This window comes from Dicentrarchus labrax, unplaced genomic scaffold, assembly GCF_905237075.1.
Source record: "Dicentrarchus labrax unplaced genomic scaffold, dlabrax2021, whole genome shotgun sequence".
Taxonomy (NCBI): domain Eukaryota; kingdom Metazoa; phylum Chordata; class Actinopteri; family Moronidae; genus Dicentrarchus; species Dicentrarchus labrax.
Window position 1 is genome coordinate 7,251,100 of NW_026136716.1, and position 27,626 is coordinate 7,278,725.

The 27,626-nt window shown below is 39.2% G+C and overlaps 1 protein-coding gene and 1 long non-coding RNA gene across 4 annotated transcripts in view; one reads left to right on the forward strand and one right to left on the reverse strand.

The window, feature by feature from the left end:
• LOC127378990 (uncharacterized) overlaps positions 1-27,626 on the reverse strand; it is a 182,107-nt gene that overhangs the window by 119,268 nt on the left and 35,213 nt on the right. The gene's annotated exons all lie outside the window — the stretch shown is intronic.
• runx1 (RUNX family transcription factor 1) overlaps positions 1-27,626 on the forward strand; it is a 56,086-nt gene that overhangs the window by 14,596 nt on the left and 13,864 nt on the right. The window contains exons 1-4 of one of the 3 annotated variants that reach the window (XM_051428415.1): positions 11,067-11,180; positions 18,539-18,690; positions 18,806-18,916; positions 22,832-22,988. In XM_051428415.1, the coding sequence (XP_051284375.1) occupies positions 11,093-11,180; positions 18,539-18,690; positions 18,806-18,916; positions 22,832-22,988 (508 nt within the window). In that variant the 5' untranslated portion in view covers positions 11,067-11,092. Of the gene's footprint in view, positions 1-11,066; positions 11,181-15,357; positions 15,926-18,538; positions 18,691-18,805; positions 18,917-22,831; positions 22,989-27,626 lie in introns of those variants that run through there. The other 2 variants (XM_051428418.1, XM_051428416.1) reach the window with 2 other exon arrangements.

Sequence of the window (27,626 nt, forward strand, 5' to 3'; positions counted from 1 at the left end):
ACACACACTATACACATACACTGATACTCACACACTATACACACCTACGCACACACACAGTGGCTCCCATGTGGCGATCTGGCCACACATCACACAGCCGGGCTCTGCTGTTTGATCTCTGCACCTCTCCCCTGCAAAAAATGTCAACACTCAGTTGGTGGTTTTATCACATATTCCCACATCATCCAGTTTGTCTTATGACGGTGTTATTATAAATGCATCAGTGACAAAATTTAACATTTCTCAACAAACATTACTCAAACCGAATGAAAAAGGGCTTTCGTTGGGGACTATTTTCAGCAGCGAATGAATCCACATTTGGCATTCTAGTGAGTATGTGTGGCAGCAGAACGATGTTTGTGTGATTGAGTTAAAATAAACTACAGTGTGTTTTAATAGTTTTTTTAATAGTCCAACAATGGAGCTCTACGGCACAAAGGAAAGATATTACAGGCTTTGGATACAAAAAGAATAATTATTAGAAACATTCATTGTTGGTTACAACCAGAATCATAACTGTGTTGGATCTGAAAACAGTAATTGTCCAATTGTCACGTTTTACAGTGCATTCAAGAGCTTTGCGTCATTTTTTACAGCGTCTCCCTCCGTCTGTCCTCCTCCATCAGCTGCAGCAGGAAGACGGAGCTCCAATAAAGATCCCTTCATTTCCTCTCCTCTTTTTCATCTCTCCTCCTCCGTCTCCTCCCTCTCTGCTGCCCTCTCTCACTTCCTTCCGACCGCCTGCTTAATCACTTCAGTGTTTTTTAATATCAGCCTGATCTGGACAGCGTCTGCACTGATTTGAATCTTTCACACATACTGATATTTCTCTGAGAAGGGTACTGGATTTCATTGCTCAGTTTGAGTTTGCCTTGATTGAAAAATTGTTGCAGAAGCTTTTCTGCTCTTGCAGAAATAACACTCGGTCAGATTTTAGTAAACAATGCTCACTATCAGGCAAAAAAAACATCATACAGAAGAAGTATGTTTAGTTTTGTTAAGGAGAAACTGTGAGTAATTGAGTTATCATACAGATCTGAACTCAAGGCACATTTACGTGCTTTTCCCGGAGCTTTTAACCGAATCTCATAGTCTTTAAAGGTGGTTTTGATATGGAGGGGAGATCATAGCTCCTCTGATTGCTCTCCAGAAAAACTGCAGTTCCTCGAACGGCCACTTAAGGCTCGCTCTAAAAGTGAGTCGTCCTTATTAGCCCCCATGTTAGAAAGCCCAACTTTACACCAGAAACAAATATGTTTACAGTCTGATCACCAAGAGAGCCTTACACAGAACTTTCACTGTGTGTGTGTTTGAGGGAGACCACCAGATATGCCACAGACCCATATTTATGGTAAAGCTGAACCTTACCACAGTGAGCCCTCTATGTTGTGTGTGTGTGTGTGTGTGTGTCAGTGGTTATGTTTAGGTTTGCAGTTGGGTTAGCTGCACGGAGATACATTTCAAGATCTTATCATTTAATTGTTTGGCTATTCTGGCAATAATCGCGTACATTTCATATTGTGAAACTATAATTTGCAGCTACACATTAAAAACAACAACAACCGTACTGCATGTTAGCATTGCTATCGTCACCCATCTCTATTTTCAGTCGCCCTCTTTGTTTCGCAACACTTCCCCGCTGATTCTAACCTCCTCCGAAGTTTCAAGAAACCACCGACAGCGAACAGCCATCTGACGATCGATGAAGCCTCCAATCATCCAGAGCTTTTTCAATGTTCCCAACCCGGTTTCTTCCAGACCGCACTGGTTCCCCTCAGCCTTAATGGGCGAGATGGCGAGGAGCGTGTCTGTAAAGTCTGTTGGGACAGGTGTCCTGTGTGAGGCGAGGCGAGGTCCCTTCAGTCCTGTGGTTAACGAAGAAGTCATGCAAAGAGTCGCCTCACCCTTTTCTCACTCCTCCTCACCCCCTTTTCTTCCTTCCATCCCCATTTGTCCCCACATTGTGGTTAACAAGTAAATGCAAAGTGTTGTCTTTATGTGTGTGTATGTGTGGCCTGTACCCATTAGCGCCCTTCTATTCTGTATTCTAAATTCCGCCCAGCGACTGAACCTTCTGATTTATTCATTGGCTCGTTTGGGACTTTGTGCGTCCCCGTGTGGTTGGCTTCAAGTTGTCTGATTGGCTGATTCAGCTGGTTCGTTCCACTTTGATTAACCGTTTGTGTTTCCCAGAATCTTCCATGTTACTTTGCATGCAAATGTACACATACACATACACACACACACACACACACGCACGCACACACCACACTAAAAAAAGCATAAAGTAATCAAAGCCTGAGGGGTGTGAATGGCTAATTAGTTGATTGGAAGTCTCCTTCTCTAACTGTCAGAAATGATCTAGGCTGTGGAAGACAGTCATTGATTTTTGTGGCTGTCTATAGTGACTGGTATACTGAGGTGTATGTATCTACAGTATGTGCCTGTTAATAATGAACAGGGTTTTCTTATCACTGTAGAAAAAAACGATAAAACTTTAGACACATAGTTAAACCAAAGTTGGTAGTTAGTAGTTAGTAGTAAAGTAATTTTCCTGCAATTATACACCAGTGTATCCTCAAAGTTAGTTCAGTAGAAGTAAATGCTAAATTATGCACAAAGGCCTGTCTCAAGATTATTTATGTCAGGTTATTACCAACAATTCCCACCATGAACAAGCAATTGGTGTCAGTGGCAAGGAAGAACTTCCTTTTAAGATGCCTCAAGCAGCCCCCGGCAGTAGGTGGGCTGCTGTCAGCCTCAACAGGTTGGGGTTAGAGAGATAGAGAGAGGGAGACAGGGATGCACAGCAACAATAATAGTAACAATAACAACTTTAATAGAAGAAAGACTAATAGACCTATAGTAATAATGACAATAACAATGATGATGAGGCTGATAACAGCCATAATAATGATGGTAATAATAATAACAACAATATTAGTCTTCAGCCGACTCTTAAATACATTCGGATTCTGGAGAAATCCAATACCGGGACAAATACCATACAAGTGCAAACAACAACAGAGCTAGTTATCTAACTAATAGTAATTATTAGTAATTATGTCGTGGGTTTGCTACAGTTGATGCTGCGCAGCTAACATTCAGAAAGTACAAGATGGTTTCCCAGAGCTAGAACACCATCTCCAGACAGTAATCCTCACAACTCTCCAGCTACTATAGCTAACAGCATATCTTGGCAAACTGGAAAGTAAGCTGAATATCCGTGGACAAGTCATTTAACAAGTTAGTGTTGTGTGGCTCATTCCAATCCACCTTGTTAGTGTCCCATTCACAAAGCCACAGCTGTGTACAAGCACTGGATTTTGTTTCAGCGCATACAGAGCGGAAAGCTAGCGAACTGTGAGGAAATCATTTGAAAAAAAAAGTGTATTTGATTAGAATTTCATTACCAAGAACCGATTAACCCCGTTAATGCTGCAGCTGGTAAAGGCGGACCTATTTCTAATGACTTTATATACTCGGGTAGCTAAACCTCATCATGGTATTAATCTGAATCTGCTAAGTAACTAGTAACTGAAGCTAGAAAGCATAATAGAATGGAAATTCTTAAGTAAAGTACAAGTACCTCAACATTGTGCAAATGTACTTAGTTACATTCCTCCACTTCTTAAAATGATGATTTTGAAAATACGTAGCTAGTGGCATACTCAACGACACTGCACACAATCTACAGCTGCCAATTGCCATGTTGCATCAGTTTGTTGCACTCCATCCCCAAAAATTACCTGGAGCTTGGACTTAATGTGAGCAGTGCCCAAATTCAGTTCCAGGAACTCATCCGTAAAGCAGGCGGACAACAGTGGAAAGTCTTCAATAACTTATCATAGTCTGTATGCTTCATGACACATCTTATATGTGAATCCGGGATTTAATAACAATAACGGTTTGAAAGACTGATGATAAAAGATTTTCATCATCAGTCCTTATATCAGTTCTCTGTAGTCCTCCTCCACTCAATCCCTCGTTTCCTCAGGGACCTCCTCCTCAATCCTCTTCTCATCCTTCTCTTCCTGCCCTCAGGGACTGGATTCATCCCTCCTATCCACACACCACTGCTGCCACTCTATCCATCCATCTACATCAGCCTGTTACAGTATTCATTCCTCTTGCCTACATACAGCACCTTTTTTATTATTTTATTTTGGAGGTGCATAATAGATACATCCCACAACAGAGTCAGTCAACTCTGCAAGCACTGCTACAGTTCAATACTGCTACACTTATAGTTATCGCAGTTCATGAGTTGGTCGATGCAAAACCTCATAATTTCCTAAAAAACATAATTATCAATAAAGTTACAAAGCTTATCGACGAAGAGGATATGAGGCAGCTGCAGTTCCTGTTGACTGCACAACCCAGGATTAATCGCTTCTTGCCCCTCTCTATGACAGCAAGCTATTTGCCCCGCAATTCAGAACAGCTATGGTCACATTTGCCTTCAGATGTGGTTAAACTGTACAAACTATACACTGCCCGCTCAACACTCTGATAGTAATGGGTTCATGAATAGATGGAGAAACAGTGGCTGATCTGCAGTCATCAGCCTATTTGACTTTCTCTCAATTTGCTTCATAATTTTTTGGTGGAAGTATTTTTTGAGCTGTACTCAACACTGGAGGACCTATTTGATGGTGTCGGCACATACACAGTACAAACCTCGATGTCTCTCCGGATTTGTTGTCAAACTGTGTATAAGCAGCCCGTGGTTGCTACAGTCTTGAAAAACAGAGTTGGCTTGAGAAAGTCGGTTTCTTCAACCTCACTTTTATCAGTCCATACAACATGAGACCACCATATGCTCAATTTTAATATGAATTAAAGGCAAAAATGGAGAGAAATCTTTAAATATGTTGATTTAGCCTTCATGTGATCTGTCTGTCAGGAGTTCATTCGTCTCTCAGTACAGACTTCACAGACACAGAGTGGACAGAATCGGACTTCCATGCAGTAAACCTTTGTGATCACTTGTGACGTCCATGTTCACTGTCCAGCCTGCCGGTGTGTGTGTGTGTGTGTGTGTGTGTGTGTGTGTGTGTGTGTGAGTTAAAGGTTTCTGCTCTAATGCACCTGCTCAGCCATTCAAACTGCACTAAACACAGCCCGAGGCACTTCTATCTTCCTCCCTCTGTCTCTCTATCTGTCATGCTGTCTCTCTGTCTCATCCTGTCTCTCTCCGTCAGAGATGCTGTCTCACTTTTCTATGTCTTTCTCCATTTTATTTCCATTTCTACCTTGAAAGAATGAACGTTTAACTAACTTTGACTGTGTGCATGATTGAATAGGTGCTCTCTCCCCCCCTCTCTCTCTCTCTCTCTCTCTCTCTCTCTCTCTTGCGCTCTCTCCCTCTCTTGCTCTCTCTCTCTCGCTCTCTCTGTCCTTCATTTCTTGTGTCAGAAAATCAATTTTTAGTTTAGCAAGAATAAGCCCATCTTCTCTCATCGCAGAGGCCGGCTGAATAATTCAACACACACATACACACAAAGGGAAAAATACACACATTGCCTTTTTGCTTGCACATTAAAAGTACTTTTCAAGCCATTTTCATGGTAATTTATACAGAGAAAAAGTGACATTAGTGGAACTTCTTTCTCAGACGTCAAACTTTTTTGAGTAACAACAAATCAACCTGGTTTCCAATATGATCTTTTTCTGGTAAACGTGTGTGTCTGTGTGTGTGTGTATCTGACATAGATGGTGTTGTTCATCATAGTTCTCGTTCTCGAATTGAAGATCATGGAGATTAGGGACATTTACTGTCAGTATGGACATTTAAAAGATAAGGCTGTCTTAGTCTGTCTCTCAGTACTCTCTGACTTCCTGTCTGCGGCTCTCAGCTCCTAATCTGGCGGTTCCTACTGAAGATGTAAATCTTTAAAAATATAGCCTATAGTTTCATTTTTAAAAAGGTTGAGTCATTTCATAAATAAAACTGGTCAGTGTAGTTTTTATCAAGCGTTATTCAAACAGAAGGAAATAGTGCATCTGTTTGGGACTATTTTCTGGCGGATTATGCAGTAATACAACATGGTTTGGGTCTTTTTACTGTATGATAGGGCTTTTTCAGAGAAAATAAAACTTTATTGCTGATAGTTTCATGGCGTTCTAAAGCAGAAATAAATAACTGTGTGTTCCTCCTTTTTATTCATTCATAATATCCAACTCAAACATCAGAGTCACACACCAGTAAATACAAGCAACAACATGATGACTCACCACAGTCAATTTTTAATCCATCATTTTGCCTCAGTTCCTTAGAAATGGTCAAAATGGACTTAAAGTTCCTGTTTAGTTTGTCTGCTGGTATACTTAAAGCATTTAATATCTCCTTAATGTAAAAAAGTTATCCATGGTGACCTTTGCTGACCTTTGGCGACCATCCGCCTTTCACTTCTTCCTCCATCTGCCACTGACAGAAACACTGAGAGCTTTACAGCAGCACCCTTTCACGTTTAATGCCGTAAAGCAGCGGCCTCCTTTGTGCCATAAAGTAACCCAACACGGTTGCTGTATGATGGAGCCAAATACACAAATCAATACAGTTTTAATGGCAGAATTATTTTTGTTGCTAAAAACACCACTGGTCTGTGTGTGTGTGTGTGTGTGTGTGTGTGTGTGTGTGTGTGTGTGTAACAGATTATCTTTCTTATTACTGCAGTATAATTACAGCTAGAGTGTGCGTTTGTGTGTGTCATCAAACAACTTTGTGCAAGTCTATGCAACACCGTAATGTGGCTGTGCATGAACATCAGTGTGTTGCCTACTGTACGTGTGCGAGCGCATGTCCTTGTGCAAGTCTGCATTTATCCTGTGTGTGTGTGTGTGTGTGTGTGTGTGTGTGTGTGTGTCATTTGGTGCTGCTGCTAACTGATATGTCAGAAAATCAATTAATTACTTTTAAGCGGCAGTTAACTGCATCCGCACAATACACCCCATGAATTATAGAGGAGGTGTGCGTGCATATACTCTGTGTGTGTGTCTGTGTTTTGTGTGTGTGTGTGTGTGTGTGTGTGTGTGTGTGTGTGTGTGTGTATGTGAGATAGAAATGGCTGCTCTGTTAACTAGAGACAATTGCTAACTCCTCCGTCACTGATCAATTGATGAGAGTGCTTCGATACAAATCTGAGCCACTGAAGTGTCTGAACTGACTCCTCCATGATCCATGTCGACTTCCTATCGTTTTTTTTTTTTCAACACTAATCAGTAGACTTCCTAAACCTTGTTCAAATGCAAAATGTTCATTTTTCAGTCTCCATTTGACCATTTTTACTGGTTTGCTCATGTTTAGAAAGCAATGAATAAACAGAAGAACTTAAATATCATAAGCATAGACAGAAACCATGACTAAGCAAACAAATTAAATGAGACGTACAATTTTTCCACAAAATGCCTCATTTGGTTGATGCACTTTAGAGAATGTAATGGTTGTAATTGCAAAAATCATAATTAAAAGCATATTTCATGAGACATATTTTAAAGTGTTGTACTTTAATCACAAGACAGCTGTAAAAAGTTACATCTCAAACTGAAATTAAAGATTAAATGTGATGAATCTGAAGAAGAAATGTGTTAAAAGCACAAATGTGGTTCTAGAAATTACTCCCAAATCAGGAATTAGCAAACGTCCAAAGTAAGTGTGTAAAAATAAATCTATTGCTGACTCTGTGAAGGTCCAAACACAGTATATCGATACATGTTTTCATGTGACTGATGGAGCTTTTGAAGGTATTGATGCTTTAGGAAGTGAAGCTGATTTAATCTTAAAATTCAACCTTTTGCAACTTGTGATGACTAATATTACCCCAAGAACACTCAGTGGATGGAAGATAATTACTCTCTTTAAGAAAATGAGTGTATCAATGTACCACAGTCTAGCCAAATTTAAAAAGCTGATTTGATCGCTTTATAAAATATTTTCTTAAATGATTTTGGTTTATTCCCTTAAATTGCTTCTCTCTAAAAAAGGTTTCCCTTTCAAAATAATTCTTCAAAGCAGCAAAAGATTCATTAGAGTCCGACAAGAGGACTAAAATGGATGGATGTTCATGTGGAGAGAGATTATCCTTTAAATAGAACGAGATGAGGTGTTAAAGGTGCTGATGAGAAACCAGAGAGATAAAACCAGAGGATGTCTCTTTTTCCCCAGACTCTCTCTATCCTCCTATCGATCCCTCTCTCGGGGTGGCAGTGTGTGTGAGTGTGTGTGGTATTGATCCTCGCCATGCCACTGTCATTGGCCTCAGGGTGGCCTCAGCTCAGGGGACGACCGGGACAGACAGCCGCTGGCACACACACACAGAGAGAGAGAGAGAGAGAGAGGTGTCATTTATTTCTGAGTTTATTTCTATTTTCACTTCACTGTGACTACTGTTCTCTTGAATCTCTTTGTACACGTTACTGATTACTTGAGACGTGAATATGAATTCCTGTGATTCAAATTAAACAATAGTTCAGTTTCACAATGAAGTTGTCTGTACAAATATGCATCAGGGACTTTACACAAATAATGTGGCAGTAAAGCGGAGGCGGTACTTTATCATCATTTCACACTTCGACAACTCATCAAATTCTTTTCATTTTACACGTTGAGATGCTGAACCACCCTTTTGCAGTCCCCTAGTAGCTTTTGCTTCAGTTGCTACTTTATTTTAAGTTAACGATAGTCTCAAAGAAAAGGAGAGATTTTATTTTTTATTTTTAATATTAGCTGTGTCGAACACATCAAACACAAAATTAGCTCAAATAATTTTTGACATATGTACAGTGTAACTTGTAGCCTGTCAATATAATCTTATTTAATTAAGGCAAGGTTATTTTAAATACTGTAGCCCCAATAATAACGTATGAATAAATGTATTTATTTATAAATAATATAAATAATAATTTAAATTTAGATATTTTTGTTGTAAATTACAGTCATACAGTTCATATACATGGACTTTACACTCACTTTTTGTCACCAGATAGTTTTAGAAAAGGTCCTAGCTTTTTTAGATACTTAAAATGTTTTGAGTAAGATTTATTATTTTGTTCAGTGACTGAGTACATATACACCCAGAGGCAGGTCTTAGATTTCAAAAAGGTGGATTTTAGTTACCACACAAAAATCAGAGAGGTCTAAAGAAAAGTGAATTGTAGCAATAACTCTAAACTAGACTTAACTTCAAAATATACGATAAAAAACGTTTTTTGTGCAGCTACTTGAGCTGGAAATAAGGTTTTTATATCAGATATCAGCCTTTGTCACTGTAATTGAAATCAAATGTGGTATTTTACACAAAAACTACAAATATAAAAGCAAAAGAATAAGGGACACTTTCTTTCTGTTGCACCAAACCTTCCATCTGCCTACCAAAGTGGTTGTGTTTCTATGGTTTACCGTCAGTCTACACACAGGATAAGCTGAGCTTTCATGGGCCTAGTTTTGGCTCACTATGAACAACACACACACCTCAGGACAACCACTGTGGCTCACCATAACCCAGTGACACACACACTGGTCTGAGGTTGCCATTGAGGGCTACAGGGAGCTGCTGGTCACACAGTCACAGTCGGCATACACACTCTCTCTGTTTTGTGGTGATGTCACCAGCCAGAGGGCCTCTGGGAGAGACGCTGTGGGAAGCTCACTGTCCACCAGTGTGTGTGTGTGTGTGTGTGTGTGTGTGTGTGTGTGTGTGTGTCATAGTGGTCACCTTGAGGTTGGTAGAGCTTCTCTGTAGAGCAATGGTTCTGTGAGCAAGAAAACAATTAAACTTTAGTTTTACATTCTGAATGTGGAGTAGGTGTCGACCAGTGGTTGAACATATCTCATTACATCTTACTGTTTTTAATCACAAATTTAAGGTCTTTTTTTTCATGCCGCTTTATATTTCTACTCCACCACATGCCTCCAAAATATCAGTGTATTTTGACTGGCATGATTCCCAATTGATGTTTTCTTGAGGTTTGGGTGCCTTATAGTCCAGGGTCACCCATCATCATCCGTCCAGACAAAATGTTCTGTTTTCGGGTGTTCATTCACCATCCTCTCTTCCTGATTATACTTACCGCGCTGTAGAGGAAACTGCTTGTATGCAGACATGTGGTGTTATTTGGTGTTGAGTTGCAAAGTTACACCGCCACCTACTACCTACAGACCCGTGTGCACAAGCATTGTGTGTTGAAACAGAACCTTTTTAGTATGCAAAGGAAAAACCTTTCTGTCTTTATCAAAACCGTTGTGTAAACCAGGATGTCTGGTCACTGAACATTAGCCACTATTATTGCTACAAGACATGTTGGCTAGTGCTTTGATGGTAACAGTTGTGTTAGCTTGAACAAGCAAAAGTCTATGTAACAGGGTTACAAAAATAAAAGAAGTTTTAATAAATCAGCTCGACAGGTTCAGTGCTTGAGCCAAACAGACAAAATATCGCTCGAGTGTGTGTCCTCAATTTCTTTTAACAAGAACTTCCCAATAGCGAGGAAGAGGGAGGGTGAGGAGGAGTAAAGGGAGAAGGGAGGGAGGGGGAGAGAAAATCATTTGAGTAGCTAAATGAAATTAGCAGCTTTAAAGAGCCTGAGGGCAAAGTGGAGTCGTGTCCCCCGTGGCTACGCTTTAGAGAAGGAGGGAATGAATTAAGCTTGACTGGCTCCTCTCCTTCTCTACCACCTCCTCCTTCTCCTCTCTCCCTCGCTTCTTACTCCCTCACTTCTTTTCTGGTTTTAACTAATATGAAGGGTGAGATGGAGGGAGGGGGGAAGGGGGATGAGGAATGAATGAGGGGTATAAAAGCAGCTCGTGAAGGTGAGGACAGGCTGGAGCTCTTCTTTGCCGAACAAGTTTTCTGACTGTCTTTCTTGTTGGCTTCTAATTTTGGACTTTAGACTGACAATAAGTGAAAAAATTACTTCATTTGTTCCTTGTCTTTCTCTCTTACCTTTTTTTTTCTTCCCATTTGCATCTTGTTACCCTCTTGCATTTCTCCCTCTTCTTATTATTCCTTCTCTTGATACCCTCTTTTCTCTTCCTTGTGGGTGTCAGACATTTGGCCCCAGCTGTTGCTGCTTCCGCACCCAGGATTGAAGCATGAACCCTGGGGCATTCTCCAGCTCTGGCCCCCTGTCCTGGGCCATGTACCTGATGAGAAAAGGCCGGACAGGCAGCGGACTCTTTGGTAAAGCTAATTCTTCTTGACACCTTATAGCCATCATTATCACCTGGTCTCGTCATGGCACTTTTTTGTTTTTATTACGTTGAACTCAATGTTCATCGATGTTTTTGTCATGTATTGCGTGTTGTAGTGCCTTCCCATCATATGTGGCCACAATTAGCCAATGTTAATTTCTGTGACTGTGTTGTTCCATGAAGCTTTTCACACTGTAACCCCTCAGATGTTTTATTTTAAAACTACAATGGCACTTCTTCTTTTCTTGAATGATTTAGAGCTTCAGAGCTTCTTTCTTGGATTTCATAGGCGGTTCTCTGATTGTTTGGGGTCCCGGGTGGGTTCTAGGAGTTCTTTTGGGAGTTGTAGGTGTTACTCAAGACATGAGTAGAGAGATTTTAGAGGTCTGTGGGGTGTTGTAGGAATCTACCTGGTTCGTCACAGGGTTCAATTTATCCTTCAGACCCCAGTTTCTCTAGGAATTAAATGGAAAATTCCTCACATCACAATTTAAGTGCAATTCTGACATTCAGAGCCAATACTGGATTAGTGTAACCTTGATGTACCTGCTGGAAACGAGGGATTGGAGGCTGGGTTTTCATGCAGGCCACCAGAGTTCACAGACTTGCAATTAACATTGTTTTAGTTTCCTAATTCTAAACTTAATCATACCATAGCCACCATGTGCAGAAATTGTTTTGAGAATTAGATTAGAAAGAAAACCACTGACACTGAATGTCATCCAGGGTTTTTCAGAATCGTCCAATATAGATATTCCTGTCTGGCAATAGGTTGATCCTTCAAGTACTTGCAGTGGTATATAATCATGTTTGTCGTGTCCTTGGGGTGTTCCATTGGATTTTTTTCAGGTTTTTGGCATTTTGCATCAGCTCCGGGGGCCATAAATGTTTTGTTTTGAACCTGTCTGACTTGAACTTGGCACTAGGAGAGAATGTATAATGATCATTGTGAAAATATATCGCAGAACTGGATGGTCAAGAGTAAGTAGCAAACCAGCTTGAGTGTCCAGCAGTAGTAGTAAATTAATGCTGTGGTTGTAATCATAGATTGGTGCTCATATAGTTTTTTGGATTAGTGGCAGGATTTTAGAAACAAACATATTTGTTCGCAACAGGAAATATGTGCTTTTGAAGGCTGATCGTGAAATTTGATGGGATGATGGTGCAAATGTGCAATTTTTTGGGGGCATTACTTTTTTGAGTACAATATCCTTTGTTATTCCTGTCATTATTAGAAAGCCTTTGTCAAATCATAGGCCTTGATGGACCAGAAATTAAATAACAATTACAAGCTGAAAAACTTGTAATTATTGTAATCTTAAATCATTCAAGTTTTCTTTTATATATCTTTAATTTGAGGAATCTTTTTTTTTTTTTTTTGATGGATCCATAAATGAAAAAGTATTTCTACTGCAGCTGATAATATGAAGCAATGCTGGTATCAATAACTTCGATAGGTGATTGTGACTGCATATTGATTATGGATCAGAGGACTCTGACTGGTTCACATTACGGGCCAGTCAGTGGGAAACGCCGGCTGGGCGAAATCTAACTCCTCAACCTCTGTCGTGTTGTTTCTTTCTTTCTCTCTTCCTCTTCTGTTTTATTTGTGTATTTATACATTTATACAGTTTTTTAATTTAATGTCTTCCCCCTCGCACAAATACTTAGACGTCAATCTCCAAGTCTTAAGGGACTGTACAGCAAGGCTGTTTTGGTCAAAACAGAACAAAATCCGTGATCCGAGATGAATTCAGGAATTGCATTTAAAATCATCTATTGTACATTTTCAACTAAATATTAAAATTTCAGACATTTTGTGGCAACACAACGCATCTTAAAGCATTTTTTTTTCACACAGTGGCACAAATAACCAACAGGATATACATGTATGATGATACATGACAATATGAATTGCTATGAGCATCTAAACTCCCTTTGTTTCTATAGAATCTGTACACTTGGCATAATGCCTAAATTTTTCACAGATATATAGTTTCAAAGCATCCTCCAGAGTTTGAATTATTTATAAGTGTGGTTCTATGAGGAATAAATGTCCAGTGTCAGATTTAATGACACTAACTTTGATGAAATTGCAGGTTGACAGAAGTGCTTTAGCTGCAGGTTGTTGTGTTTGTAAGAAAAGTGCACTGAATACAAGCCGAAGAATGTAAGGAAAATGTGTTAATTATTAGTTTCATTGTTCATCTTGTTTCTAACTTTTTATGCAATTTAACAATCAGTGACAGTCAGTTTTCAGCATGCAATTTTGAAGCGTTTGAATTCATCCAAAGATGATCTTCAGATGACAAGAGAAAAAGGACAAATAGGCCCTCGACGAGGAAGTGAAAAATAGATATTTCCGAGGGCAAATCACGTCATATCCACCTCAGGCCAAGACGAGAGTGGAGGCATTTACATTTTTTATCATCCCCCCTTTGGCTACAGTGGGATGGCTGCAGAGGCAGACTGGCGTTTCCCTAAAACTCATCCGACAGCGTGTTGATTTAACTCAAATCAAATAGACTGACTCCCGAAAACACTTTACTGAAACAGGCAGGTGCACAGGATGCTGTATACCCAACGCTTAACCAATAAAGTAAAGTTTGCTGGGAACCAAAAAATACCTTTAACGTTGAGCCAGAGTACACACACACGTTTCTTTTTTTTTAATAAAAGATAAGTAACTTTTTGAAATTTAAGATAAATATTATATCTTAAACTTAAGTTGCCATATCTAATATGATTTACCTCAAACACAAGTACTTGAATTTTCTTGGAGATAACATCACGTATTATTATTTCTCCATATAATCATGTCATGGCAAAAGTACCAAATCAATATTTTGTGAAACACAGTTCTCATCTTTGTTTGAATGAGAATAAGCTGGGTAAGAATTAAAGCCATAACTTAAGGAATTCATTTAATTTAATTTACAATTTTCTTAAAAGATGAATGATTTTGTTATCCTCATTTGAATAAATACCATGTTAAAAAAAAAAGGTTTTATCTCATGGTTTTTCTTAACCTTTATTCAACCATTGAGCAATAATAATGAGTTACCACAAATAACAGATAACAAAATATGCCACAAACCAGAATTCAATAGAAATGTAATTGTACAACCATGAGTACTTTCTCTGATATAATCAGATTTAATCTTAGTCTTAATCTATATAGCACCTTGAAATAATGCTGGCTGAATACAAATCATGAATATAGATAAGACCATACTAAAACTTAATAAGGCAAACACATTAATCAGTAAAAGAGAGTACAGCTTCTGTAAAAATGATTTGAAATTTTATGACAAAAAGTAGTCTCTTTGTGAATTTAAATCATGATTTGTGATCTCTGCCTGAGAGAAAGAAAATTAGATTTTATTGAAGTAAACTGGGATATTAAAGTTAAAAAGTGGCTCAAAATAAATCAGGACATGTTTTAAGTCATACTTTAACTTTTTCTGTTGGTCATAAACTACATTTCTTTTAAATTTAAAGTCTGGCTTCAGCGCTCAGTGTACTTTGTGATGGTGATTTTCTGCTGTTCATTCAGTCAGTGTTTCAGGAGGAAACACGAGGCCAGTGTCAGGACTTAGATCACCTACTGCCCCCTATTGTCTATATCCGGTACTGACAGCCTGCTTTGGATGCACTGCCTTTGCCATCAACCGCGGTGACAGCATTTATCACTCCTCAGAGGAAAACAGAGTTGATTTTGGGCGATTTGGAAAATGCTTTTTTGGCATAAGTTGTGACATTTTATCAAATTCTGTCATTTTAATTTTGAGAAAGTCTTTTTATACGCATTTATCTGCACTTTTTGCCCACTCTTTAAGTTGCTTGTTCAGATTTCATACACACAGTATTCCATAGTTTAAACAACATGACCCTGCGTTAAATCACAATGTTGTATTTGACCATATTCAAAGAGATGCAGTCTTCTCAAGCGCAAGAGGAAGTGCAGCGCTGCTTTTTTGTCACTCCCCCTTCTTTTTCGTCCTAAACCCCGCCTACTCTCGGACGGACATAACGCTGATTGGTCAATCCCCTTCTGGTGACAGCTAACGGCGAGGCTCTCCATTGGCTGAGAGCTGCTCCGCACACAGATGAGATGCAAATCCATGAGGTCTGCCGGTAAAAGCCTGGCGCTGTCAGCGGGGATGTCCATTCATCTAAGAGGGGAGGGGAGAGAGACATAGCCGGGGAGCAGAGAGGGAGCGCGGCTCGTATGTGTCGGTGTGTTCGGTACAGGCTATTAAAAGCAGGATGAAAGGAGAATTAAAGTAAAACACTTCAGATTTACTTTCCCTTTGTCTGCATGTTTTGACCACTTTTGATGCCAAACGTGTGGAAGCTTAATTTCAGTTGCGAGGAGACAGAAGGAGCTTTCTAAAAATCCACTGACTTCTATTCCGAAAGGTAGAAACACACAAGTGTTTTTGCCCAAGTGTTGGAAATCTGCTTTGGACATCGTTTTGTTGTGGGCTTTTTACGCACAAAGGCTGAAACCCGGCGCGTCTGGACGAGATAAAGCACCGCAACTGGGCCACTTTCCACGGAGAGATAAGAAGAAGTCCACAAAGTGACAAGCTGTCGACGAATGAACAGAAAAACATCTGTTTATTGATTTCCAAGACGAAATCGGGAGGTTTATAGTAAAGATCGGGGAAGTTGAGTATCTGTGGGCGCACTGTGGCGCACAAATGGTGTTCCTGTGGGACGCAAAATACGGTAAAAGTAATTTGTTTATGCATTTATTCATTCACATTAACCCTGTGGGGCGTTATATGACACTGGGCGTGTTAGAGTATCACATCCAGCAACGTGGTCTGTATTAATGCAATGAGTGAAGGAAGAATTCAACAAAATCCTCCATACATTTCCATCCTCTCTGTTACTCTGCATCGGATGCCGGAGCTGGAACTGTCTTCCACTGTTTATTCAAGTCAACATGTGCGAGTCATCTGCTCATAAAAGAAAACAGAAAGAGCAGAAACACTGGCTGAAGATATTGTTTTATGTGTGCGTTTATGATGGTGTTGTGTTCAGGAACCTCGCACTGTTTCCCTTTAGATTTAATTCTAATATCTGTGGCGTTCATGTAATTTAGAAATCTTCTTCTCTTTTTTAAGACTTAATCTAACTTCTCCCATTGTAAAGCCGCACACACAAACACTGACAGTTATGCTATAACTTGTCAATTATTAAATCTGCTTGTCAATATGAAGTACTGGAACCACAGTGTGCGTTGTAAAAAGATTATAAACTAAAATCTTGGTTCCACTTCATTTGGATTGTCCGTCTACAGATCGTTTGTAGAGTGTTTGTAACATTTTAACAGCTTATTAGCTGCTGTTTTACACATAAAGGTTTGGTTAGACACAGAAAACATCTGGCTTAGGGTATGTTCATGAATTGTTAAAAGTCCACAAGCAAATGTTACAAATACTCTGGAAACTGTTTGTATCTCTAGGTTAACTATCCAAAAACTAAAATCCATCCTACAATATAACACGTTTAATATCATGTTAAAGCTAAAAGTTCCCCATATAGTGCCCACTCATATTTATACACTTTGATGCTCTGAAAACACTTTTATACATACTGTATATATATATTATAATATGACTATGATGCCTTACAATGTATGGAGTCTCTTGAGATTTCTAGGACTGATATTAGACTTTTAAAATAAAATAAAATTGGTTATACATTTCTGCATAATTTATCTGGATATACCCGTCATCCTACAAAAGTAATTCTTTTTTTATCATCTCTTTTTGTTGCTTATTTCTTACATTCATCCAGTTTCTTTTATATTAGCTCATGCAAAACCTTCATAAAAAAGTTAAATTAAAGTTGACAAAATGATTAGTTTCTCGACCAGGTTATGTGCCACATCTAGATAAAATTAGAAACATTTATGATCCAAAATCACCTACCAACCATTGTTGCCAGTTCATCGCAGCTCATTTAGCTGCTGCTGAAGCACAACGGCACAAACTCTGACGGTTCAGCCTTTTGGTGCAGAGCCGACCCGGGCCGTAAGCACAATCTACAACCCCATTGCTTCCTTGACAAAGTCTCTTTTTAAAAACTGCTACTTTTATAACTTCTGTGTACTTTAAGATAAAGACATTCCACCTATATTGAATGCTTCACAGCTTATACTGATATAATAAAAATGAAATAGTCGACCCCAGTGTTTCACACTTGTAGTCCTTCAGCTTGTGCAGCTGCTCAGCTTTGGTGTATCAATCTGCAACTTTCCAGAAATGAGACATCAGTCAGGTTTTAAGTATCTTATATGCGCTCATATTTGACTCCAGATCTCAACGATATTAATGTTCCCCTTGTAGAAACCGCTGGCCGTTGCTCTCAGCGAGGTTGCAGTCGTACAGTATAGTAGCAGTAGGGTTTGGGGGTTTCAAACTGTAAACTAAACTCCAAACCGCCAGCATGTGGCTTCAATTGTGGGTTGGCTGACTGACAAACCAACAAGAGCCACTGACGCTGCAGGCACAGACTCATTTATCAGATTCCCTCTGGTTCATTCACTTTTCTCACCAGATGAGCTTCTCTTTATTATGTTAAGTTGGAAGTAGCGACCCTCAATTTAATTTCAAAAAGGCGGTGAGTGCAGGAGTGTTGCTGCTGTCTTTAGTTTCATGACTGCACATTCTGGTATTCAAGTCAGTGTGACCACAGTGTGTGTCATCATGCACTGAATATGAATGTATGTGTGTCACTATGTCTTTGAGTTTCATCTGTGTGGTTGTGTTGATGTCTGATTTCATACATCATCTTTCTTTCTGTTTCAGTGATTTTTTAAAAATAATTTTAGTCATCCAGCTGTCTTGGTATGATTACTGACATAAAATGAGTACAAGCTTCTATTACAGAAAGAAAAGGATTCAGATCAGATCAACCATAGTTCATTCATTCTTTTTTTTTAGCAATTAAAGTTGTTTGTGGCGTCAGAGTGCAGATAAAATATACCAAATCTACAGGATTATGAGTTGTGTTGTCCATTAATCCTTAATGTCAGAAAATATAGAAAAACCCAAAGTGACGTCTTCAAATGTTTTGTCCAGTTCAAAACCCAAAGATATTTAATTCATTATTATAGGGGACTAAGGAAAACTGGAAATATTCATATAGAAGCTGGAATCAGTGCCTTTTTCAAAAAATTAGTTGAATGATTAGATGAATCGATTAATTAACTCTTTTTTTGCACGATTCACCTCCTCTGGTTTTTGTCTTTCTATCACAAAACATCTCCAATCTGGGGATATTTATTGCGGCATAAAAGGTATTTTACTAACCTCATTTATCCTCCCTCAGACCCAGCCCCCGGCCGGCGTTACACCCCCCCCTCCACCACCCTCGGCTCGGGGGGGAAGATGGCCGAGGCCCTGCCCCTGGGCGCCCAGGAGGCCGGAGGTGGGGCCGCTCTGGTGGGCAAACTGCGCATGGCCGACCGCGGCATGGTGGAGGTACGATGACATGGGGCTAAATATATACACTCCTTGAATTTGTTATAAAATCCAATACTGAACAACTCAGCACAGCTCACACTTCTGAAGTACATGTGGTGTTTTTTTTTTTCAGGTGATCTCAGATCATCCAGGTGAGCTGGTGAAGACAGACAGTCCCAACTTCCTCTGCTCTGTGCTGCCCACACACTGGAGGTGTAACAAGACCCTGCCCATTGCTTTTAAGGTGTGTGTGTGTTACTTTATACGTCTAATCCACTAGGTTTAATGGCACGTTACTTTACAGATTAAGGTTTACACATATGATAAACAAATAAAGCAAAGATTAAACAACAAATAATTAAAATCAGCTCTACCTTGACCAACTATAACATTCAAATATTGCACCAGTCATCTAATCGTCATACATTTTTTTTAAATTTTGCTGATAAATAGTATTTTTACACCGCAGTACTACTACTATGACTTAGGTAAATTATCTGGATACTTAAGCACATCAAATTTTGGTTAGTTGTAAAATGAAACTAGAATTTTAGAGTTTCATTTAGAGATTCATTCATTCCTTCCTTCTTTACTTATCAGTTAATCTGTTGTTAATTTTATTCAGTTAATCTGTTAAATATTTAGTGTATAAAATGTAAATCTACCATAATATAAAATAAAGAAAAGCAACAAATCCTCATAGCTGTAATCAGTGAATCTTCCACATTTTTGCTTCATAATTGACTTGAACAATTAATTGATTCCCCTGTCAGTTATGTCAGTAGACAAACACACTCATCGACCAATTATTTCAGCACTAATGTCAGCTAATGGAGGCGTTTCACAGCGTCTGGAAAAAACAACTGAAGAGTTAAGTGAATGTAAATTATTGGGTTTTTTTTCACTTAACAGAGTGAATGCTCATTTTTAAGCATAATTATTTTGATCTAATAAATATTTGTCTCTAAACACGAAAAACCAGAATGCTCCGGGATGAGTAATTTTTCCGATTGGTTGAAGAGTGGTTTATTCTGAGGACAATTTTCAATCCAAAATGTTTTAAACACAAAATTACCAAATTTAGACATACATCGTTTTCACCTGACAGCGCTGAAAAGAATAATAAGACAATTAAGCGTCTGCTTTCTGTTGATGGAAATGCATTAGAAAGTGTGCTAATACAACCATTATTCTTTTGATTTCCTTTTATGGAAATTAGTTTGCCAATTTAGAGTGTTTTATACTGTATGAGAAAAAATAATAATTTCATACATCCATCTTCAGTGTTTACATGTGCAGTGCGATGGGTTCATTTTCTTTGCAGTTTATCCCCTCATGCATCGATGTCTGGGGATGTGGACGGCTTTCCTGCACTTTGAGACAAAATGCATTTGTGGAAAAGCAGCTTTTAGCCGCAGAACACACAACTGATTGATTTATTGAGTTTTATGCATTAGTGTTCGCACATGCGTGGGTCTGTGTGTGTGTGTGTGTGTGTGTGTGTGTGTGTGTGTGTGTGAGTTTGGTGCATTATGCATCATTATGGAGTGTCATGAGCGGATGTCACTGCCTTTTACTGATAATGGATGACTGTTAATGATACACACACACACACACACACACACACACACACACACACACACACACTTGGGTATATAGTATAGAGACACACATACCAATACACATTTCATTACATAAACACACTATACACAGGTAAAATGTGTATACACAGACAAATGTTTAAAGAATACACACACACACACACACACACACACACACACACACACACACACACACACACACACACATTGGACTTGGCCTGAGAGCATCATAATTGTTTCCTTTGTCTTGTTTATTCTGCTGGGTTGGTTTCATGCTAGTCACTCACGCCTCTGTGTGTGTGTGTGTGTGTGTGTGTGTGTGTGTGTGTGTGCGTGTGTGCTTATTATTTCTCCTCTCCCAGTTCTTGTGTGTAAACTATCTGCAAGCCAAGACCAGTATTTTCAAACCCAGTGAGTCACCACTGCTTTACTATTACAGAAGAATTTTATCCAGTCACATTCCACCACAGGCTCAGATCAATACTGTCGTTGGTAGATTATTGGAAATTCAGCACATTGACATTCACTCACATTCAAGGCCACTAAACAATAGAGTAAGACAAATATTCAATATTACTGTAAAACAATGCTTTTGTTTGATCTGAAAGGGGACTTAAGAGGGCGTTTTAAGGGGGAATTGGGGATTAACTGAGAGGTTAACCCCAAAGTGTCCCAGTTAGTGTGGACTGTGGTTACTCACTTGGAGAGCTCGGGGTTAAAAGAGAAACTGTCCGTAGTACAGTATCTGCTGTGGTCATTTGCACACTGATGGTTTGGTGCGATTAGCGTTAATATGGAAATCGGCTTCCCTGGCTGTGAATTTGCGTAGGTGTGGAGGAGGAGAATGTGCTCTCTAGTGCGCTCACAGAGTGGCACACATTGTCATTTTACGCATGTGTTTTGGGAGAGTTTCATCTTCCATTATTTTATTTCATAATTTGTATGTTTTAACATGAAATTTGAAGGTTCAAATAGCCTAAAGCTGTTTGCTTCTCTGAGTGACCTTTTTAAGGCCAGATAGAGAATCTGCTAACCCATTAGCATTTCATGTCCACCTTCATTTACTTTGGATCTAGCAGGATAAAAGCATGAGTCAAACTTCGTTATCGTCTGATGGTTAGAGGCCCACTGGAGCTGCTAAGTGACCGACACATTAGACTGTGGTTGTTCGGTGTGAATGTGCAGGGCGTGAACTACAGGGGAGCCGGGGTTAATAAGACATGAGCTCCCCTTAAAACATGATTTGTCTCTAAAAGACTGACAATAAGTCAATAATATTTTTGCCATGCATTTCTATTTTTCTGTATCTCTGTCATAATGGATCATGTGCAAAAATTAAGCTATTTTTGATGTCATTAACTGATTATTATAGATGTGCTAACATAAAGCAAGTAGGCCTACGTGTTTGCAGCCACAAATGTTTCTTTGAAACTAGAGTGTACTGTTGTGTGTGTGTGTGTGTGTGTGTGTGTGTGTGTGTGTGTGTGTGTGTGGGATATTTTTGTATCTCTGATATCCATAAACATCCAGATGAACATCCAGAAATCCACTTAGAAAGCCAAGAAAAAAGACCTCATAACTTCAGATCTTGCCTCATAATCATGGCCTGGATGTTTTTCTTCAGTACCTACATTAATCCTGATTGTTGTCTACATTCAAAAAGGAACTGCTGATGCAGAATGACTTTCCAAAAACAAACAGTTGACATAGTTGGGTGAAAGTTGTGGTTTAGTGACAGTTTTGTGAAGAATGCAAAATAATTGTGAGTAATGACAATTTAGCATCAGAGCTTTTGCTGTAACATTTCCACCAAAGAAACAGCTACTGCTGCAACGCACTGTATGCTTGTTGAGCTAGTTGCAAGCAAGTTGTAAGTTAGTCAGGGCAAGTTTGCGAAAAAAGATTGTCTCCTTTAGTCTGATATCTGTGGTGGATGTTGGTGTTTCAGATCACATGACCTCCTCAAAAATGTGTTCCCAGCTTTGAGAAATGTACATCAGGCTGCGTGAACCAATTTGGACGAGCACTTTTGACTTGTAGTCGGCAATAGTGATACTGATACCAGATATTAAAAGACAAAACCAGGAAATGAAAAAATAGCTGCACCACACAAGCTCAAAACTTCCTTGCTTGTTTGTATCTCCCAAAGCCTGATGGGTAGTTCATGAACCCAGAACATGCTTATTCAAACAGAAGTAATAAAAGTGACAAAACTAAATATAAATTTAAATATGATCTTCTTTTTGTTTTGTACTATCAGTACATTATTGTATATCAGAGCTCAGAGAAAGTCTCTCCTCTATCCATTCATAGACAGAAAACATGCGGCAACCTGAGAACCCTATTTAAGATTGATAATAAAAGCTGTCCTACAACATCGATGGCTGAATGAGAGTTTGCTTAGGACACCAGAACACTGAGAAGTCAGCATGTGAGCTTATTGTTCAGCCTCAGTACACACTTTGCATTTTCAATTTTATCAGTTGTTTTTGGAGAGACTGATGAGCATTCATCCAAACCCCTATCTTCTCTCTTCCTTTCCTCTGTCATGTCACTAGGTGGTTGCCCTGGGTGACATTCCTGATGGGACCCTGGTGACGGTGATGGCGGGAAACGATGAGAACTACTCAGCTGAGCTTCGAAATGCCACAGCCGCCATCAAGAACCAAGTGGCCAGATTCAACGACCTGCGCTTTGTTGGCCGCAGTGGAAGAGGTACACACACAACAACACACAAATACAAAAACGATGAAAACAAAAACGCAGAGTTTTGCCATGATGGCATAAATATGAGCTATAGTGGCATCAAATACTAGTGAAAACAGTATCAGCCTTTGAAATCTCACACTGGTTGAAATTTAATAGGTGAAAATAGCTTTGACCAAGCATACAGAGCAGCATGGACAAATTAGGGGAAGTACATGTGAATAAAAACAGTATTCACACAACTTCCTCGTAACACCCCATTGAACGCCTACGTCGCTCTGCCTCCCCCCCCCGTCCCCCCGTCTTTAACGGACACACTAGACCACAGTTCAGTTCACAAATCAGTCGCAGGCAAATGTCCCAACTTATCTATTTAAAACACCAGACCTGTGTACACAAACTATGCTCATACACCGACACACACACACATAAAAATGACAAGTACTCTCCAGCTGAATGGAAATATGGGAATAACTGTCAATATAAGACAGACTCAACTGTTGAAAAATGAGTATATTGATAATTCATTTGCAGTATAATTCAAATGAAGAAAGTTGAGGAGTAGAAATTTGTTTTCATGCAAATTTAACTGCACAGAGCACAATGGGGTTCATTCTCTCAGCATCACTCCATCTGAAGAGTATTTTAAGTTAGAAAACATGTTGATAGAAAGCTGGATCACTATGTTTAATGCAGGGAATCTACACTAATTCATGTATCTATCTGTATGTATAGATTCATTATACCTGCACCCTTTTCTCATTCTCTGTTTCCTCTTACTAAGGCCCACTATTATCATGTTACAGTAACATGGAGAGATTATGTGGGGGACGGAAACTGAAATGCCTTCAAACTATTTTTAACTGCAACTTTTACATTCATGTTTTTTTTTACTTGTTTTGTTTTTTTGTAACCTAATGAATATTTGATAATGAAGGATTTTGTTAGATTTATTTTTTTCATATTTAGATTCTTTATATTTACTTATTCTTTACTCTTACATGTCATATCATATATTTATATATATATACATATATGGTTTATGGTCTTTCTGTCATTTCCTGTTGTGTTAACAAGACTAGAGTCATGCTAGGACCAAAGTAGTGGACTGACCAACATTGCCATCCCTGGAGCCACACTACTAGTGGGCCTAAAATAGATCAGCTAGTGTCCGGTATTGCAGAAATTACTTTTAGTGACCACTGTGGACTTGACAGGCCAATAGTGATACTTTGTTGTCCTGAAGGTACAAACAATTTGTACTATTTTAGTCTAATTACATACAATTCCCTATCCCGTCTGTGGCTATCAGCAGTGTTCAAAATAGAAAGCTTAATTTGAGGAATTTAGAGGGAGCTCTAAAATATTGCAACCTTTCTTTTATTGGTGCCTTTTTCTTGTGTATAAATATATATTTTGTTGTATTTAGAGTAGCTGTTGGAAAATATATCTTGCTATGTTTACCCATAAGACCAACATTTGAGGCTGGGGCATGTTCATAATTTTATTGTTTCACAGTAGCCATCTGTAATTTGAACACTGGCTATCAGCTCCAAGCTTATTGGTTCCTACTAAAATGAATAGTTTCCTTTTAAAAAACGGGCTCAGTTATTCCCTCAAACAGCTGGTCACTGTAGTTTTCATCAAATGTTACTCAAACAGGAGGAATGCTTTTGTTGGGGACTACTTTCAGAGGCGGATTAATCCACATTTCGCACCTCATGGAGAATTTCTGGCAGCAGGGTCGTGTGGTTGGGATTGAGTCCAAATAGTTTCAGGACTAACATGATTTCTGGAGGAAATTGTGAATACTTTGAGGGTTTAGGGTATTGAACAATAGCAAGCCACATCAACCGACATGTCGAGTAGAGTTTCTTCACCTAAAACCTCTAAAATGTCATTAACTGTCTTTGTGGGAAGTGGTTAGTTTAGCCAATGACAGCAATGAGCGGTTTAGTGGTTTGACTAGTGGTTTCTGTGCATGTGTGTGTGTGTTTGGGTGTGTGTGTTTGGGGGTAGGAGTGAGTGTCGAAGTTGTCAGACTTAGTCATCATTAGTCAGTGTTCCCTGTTTTGCAGAAGGACTTACAACACGCAGAGACAGTGATACACTCTAGATTTGTGCAGTATTTGCACAGTGTTTACAACAATGTAGAGCTCCTCTGTGGATTTGCATATCAGTAGCTGTTTTTCTCTTTTTAAATGTCTGAGTGAATTCATCTGTTTCACTTTGAAGCTGATGATTTACAGTGTCAGAAACTGAAGTTGCACTGTTGATGGTTTCATTAAGTCCTACACCTGAAATCAGTCTACTGAAGCTCATTTACAATAGTGTTGTTTTAAGAGGAAACTCTAAATAGTACTAATTCGTCCAAGCTCAATTCTCTTCTGACTAATGTTTTAAAACATCGACAGTGGTTTCACAGGAAGTTGTTAATGATATAACAAAATTATCGATTGTTTCCAGGTTGGTGAAACTGTCCGAGACTACATCCTAACTAAACCGGATATTCATCATCCTTTTCTCTATATTTTTTTTTTGTTATCTGTCCACACTAAGACAGCATTTCTCACACTCTACAGTGGAGCTTTTATAAATCGGTCTCCAGAGTGACAGCAGTTCATGAAAACTGCAGCCCCTTCATTCATTTCAATGAAAGCAAAAAAGTTGAACCTTGCCCAACTTTCCCTGCAAGTTGCATCTGGCAACAAGCTGCTATGGCAAATTATAATTAGGCAAGTGCTTGTTTCTTTGAAGATGCCTTGTAAAGACATCAGGACAAAATATACAAACAGGTAGTGCATTGAGTGATTCTGCTGTTTACCACAAGATCTTGGAGTGGGCGATAATAAAATGCACGTTGTCCACAGTTTTAACTTCAAACTCATGGATCTGTTACTCAAACCTTCCTGGGTCACATTTCATCATCTCATGGGAACGGTTTTGTGTTTTTTGACACAGTACTGAGTTCCAGTCTGAAATCCTGGTAAATCTGGGTACAAAAGCTGGCTCAGACAAGGCCGTGGGCTGTGTTAAGAAGGCTGTCATCACTATAACAAAACAGAACATCAATTACCATTAAACCTGTGTTTGTTTATTATGTCAGATGACTTTGAGATCATAAAATGTCGTAATTAGGAGTTACTGTTCACCTGGGACAAGTGATTGCTTAAAGTATAGAGTTTATTTTGACTATAGTGGAACATGTCAAATTGAGCATAAGGGAAATGTCATGTTGTATCAGAACATGACATTGCATGTTGCAAACAGATCTGCAGCATCAATCAAATACAAACTACAGAAACAGAAAAAAATTGTAACTGAGAATGAGTGAATCGTGTGTTTACTGGTAGTGAGGACGTAAAATAAGTGGCAAAAAAAGAAATTCTGTCAACAGATGATGCAATATCCATCATGTCTTGTGTGTTTGTTTCATATGCTGGTTCAGCCTACTACCACTATAAACTGTGTGTCTGTGTTTGTGTGTGCGCACATGTGCAACCAGTCTCTCTTTTAGTTCCTCTTTTAAACAGGACCGTCATTTTTCTCTTTCACAATATGTGACTCTGTGTGAACACGCACACACAAACACAAACAACCACCTTGTTATTCCAGGAACACACACACATTGCTCTGTTGAAAACGGTCTAAATAAGAGATTCGGTCCGACCGGCTTATTGTGAGGAAAAACTGAGCGACCCCAGCTCAGCAAGCCTTGACAGGACGCCACACACACACACACACACACACACACACACACACACACACACACACACACACACACACACACAGAGCTCACCTCATGTGTGAAATCTTGTCTTATCTACAGAGAGCGAGCGAGACATAGGGGTGATTAGAGAAAGTCCCGGAAAACCCTGTTGTCAAGACACACACACAACGCCTTTGTGATTTAGTAATCTTGTGTGTGTGTGTGTGTGTGTGTGTGTGTGTGTGTGTGTGTGTGTGAGATGCCACCGGCTGGCTGATAGACACAACAGACACAAAGACCTCAGCTGTTCTCTCCTTCTTCCTGTCTTTCCCTATCAGCCCAAATCTCTTACTGTAAACTCTCTCTCTGTAAACAACCTGCACAAAAACACACTCCACGTTCCTCTGTACTGTATACAATTTATACTACACAATTTATTTGTTTATATACAGTAACGTATACACTGAATACACTGTGTATAGAGCAGAGTATACAGTATACAATAGGTATGCTGTTTGTATGCGCGTACCACTGGGAGAAGGACAGAGAAAAGAGAGAGGGGTGAGGTTTTAGGTGATAACACACCCTCTAGTGGCCATCACTATGGCACAGTGCCAATCTGTGCCAGTTAGGTGTGGTTTACACACTTCATTTCAATGCTGCAACAACACATGGCCCATATGGCGATTTGAATCCATGGCTTGTGCGCCAAAGTAAACAGCATTGCAAAACAACAGAGGCTTATCATCCCTCAGTTTAGCTGTTTCTAAAGTTGAATTGTTGTAAAACTCAGCAGGAAGTGTTACCACAGCCCAGTACCTTGAATTTGTTCTCATACTGAGATTAAGTCCACGCCCTGCAACTAACGTTCAGTACAGGAAGTAGTGTGTCCTTCATGTAGAGAGGTGGAAAGTCAGATTTATGCTTGATGCAAGAGG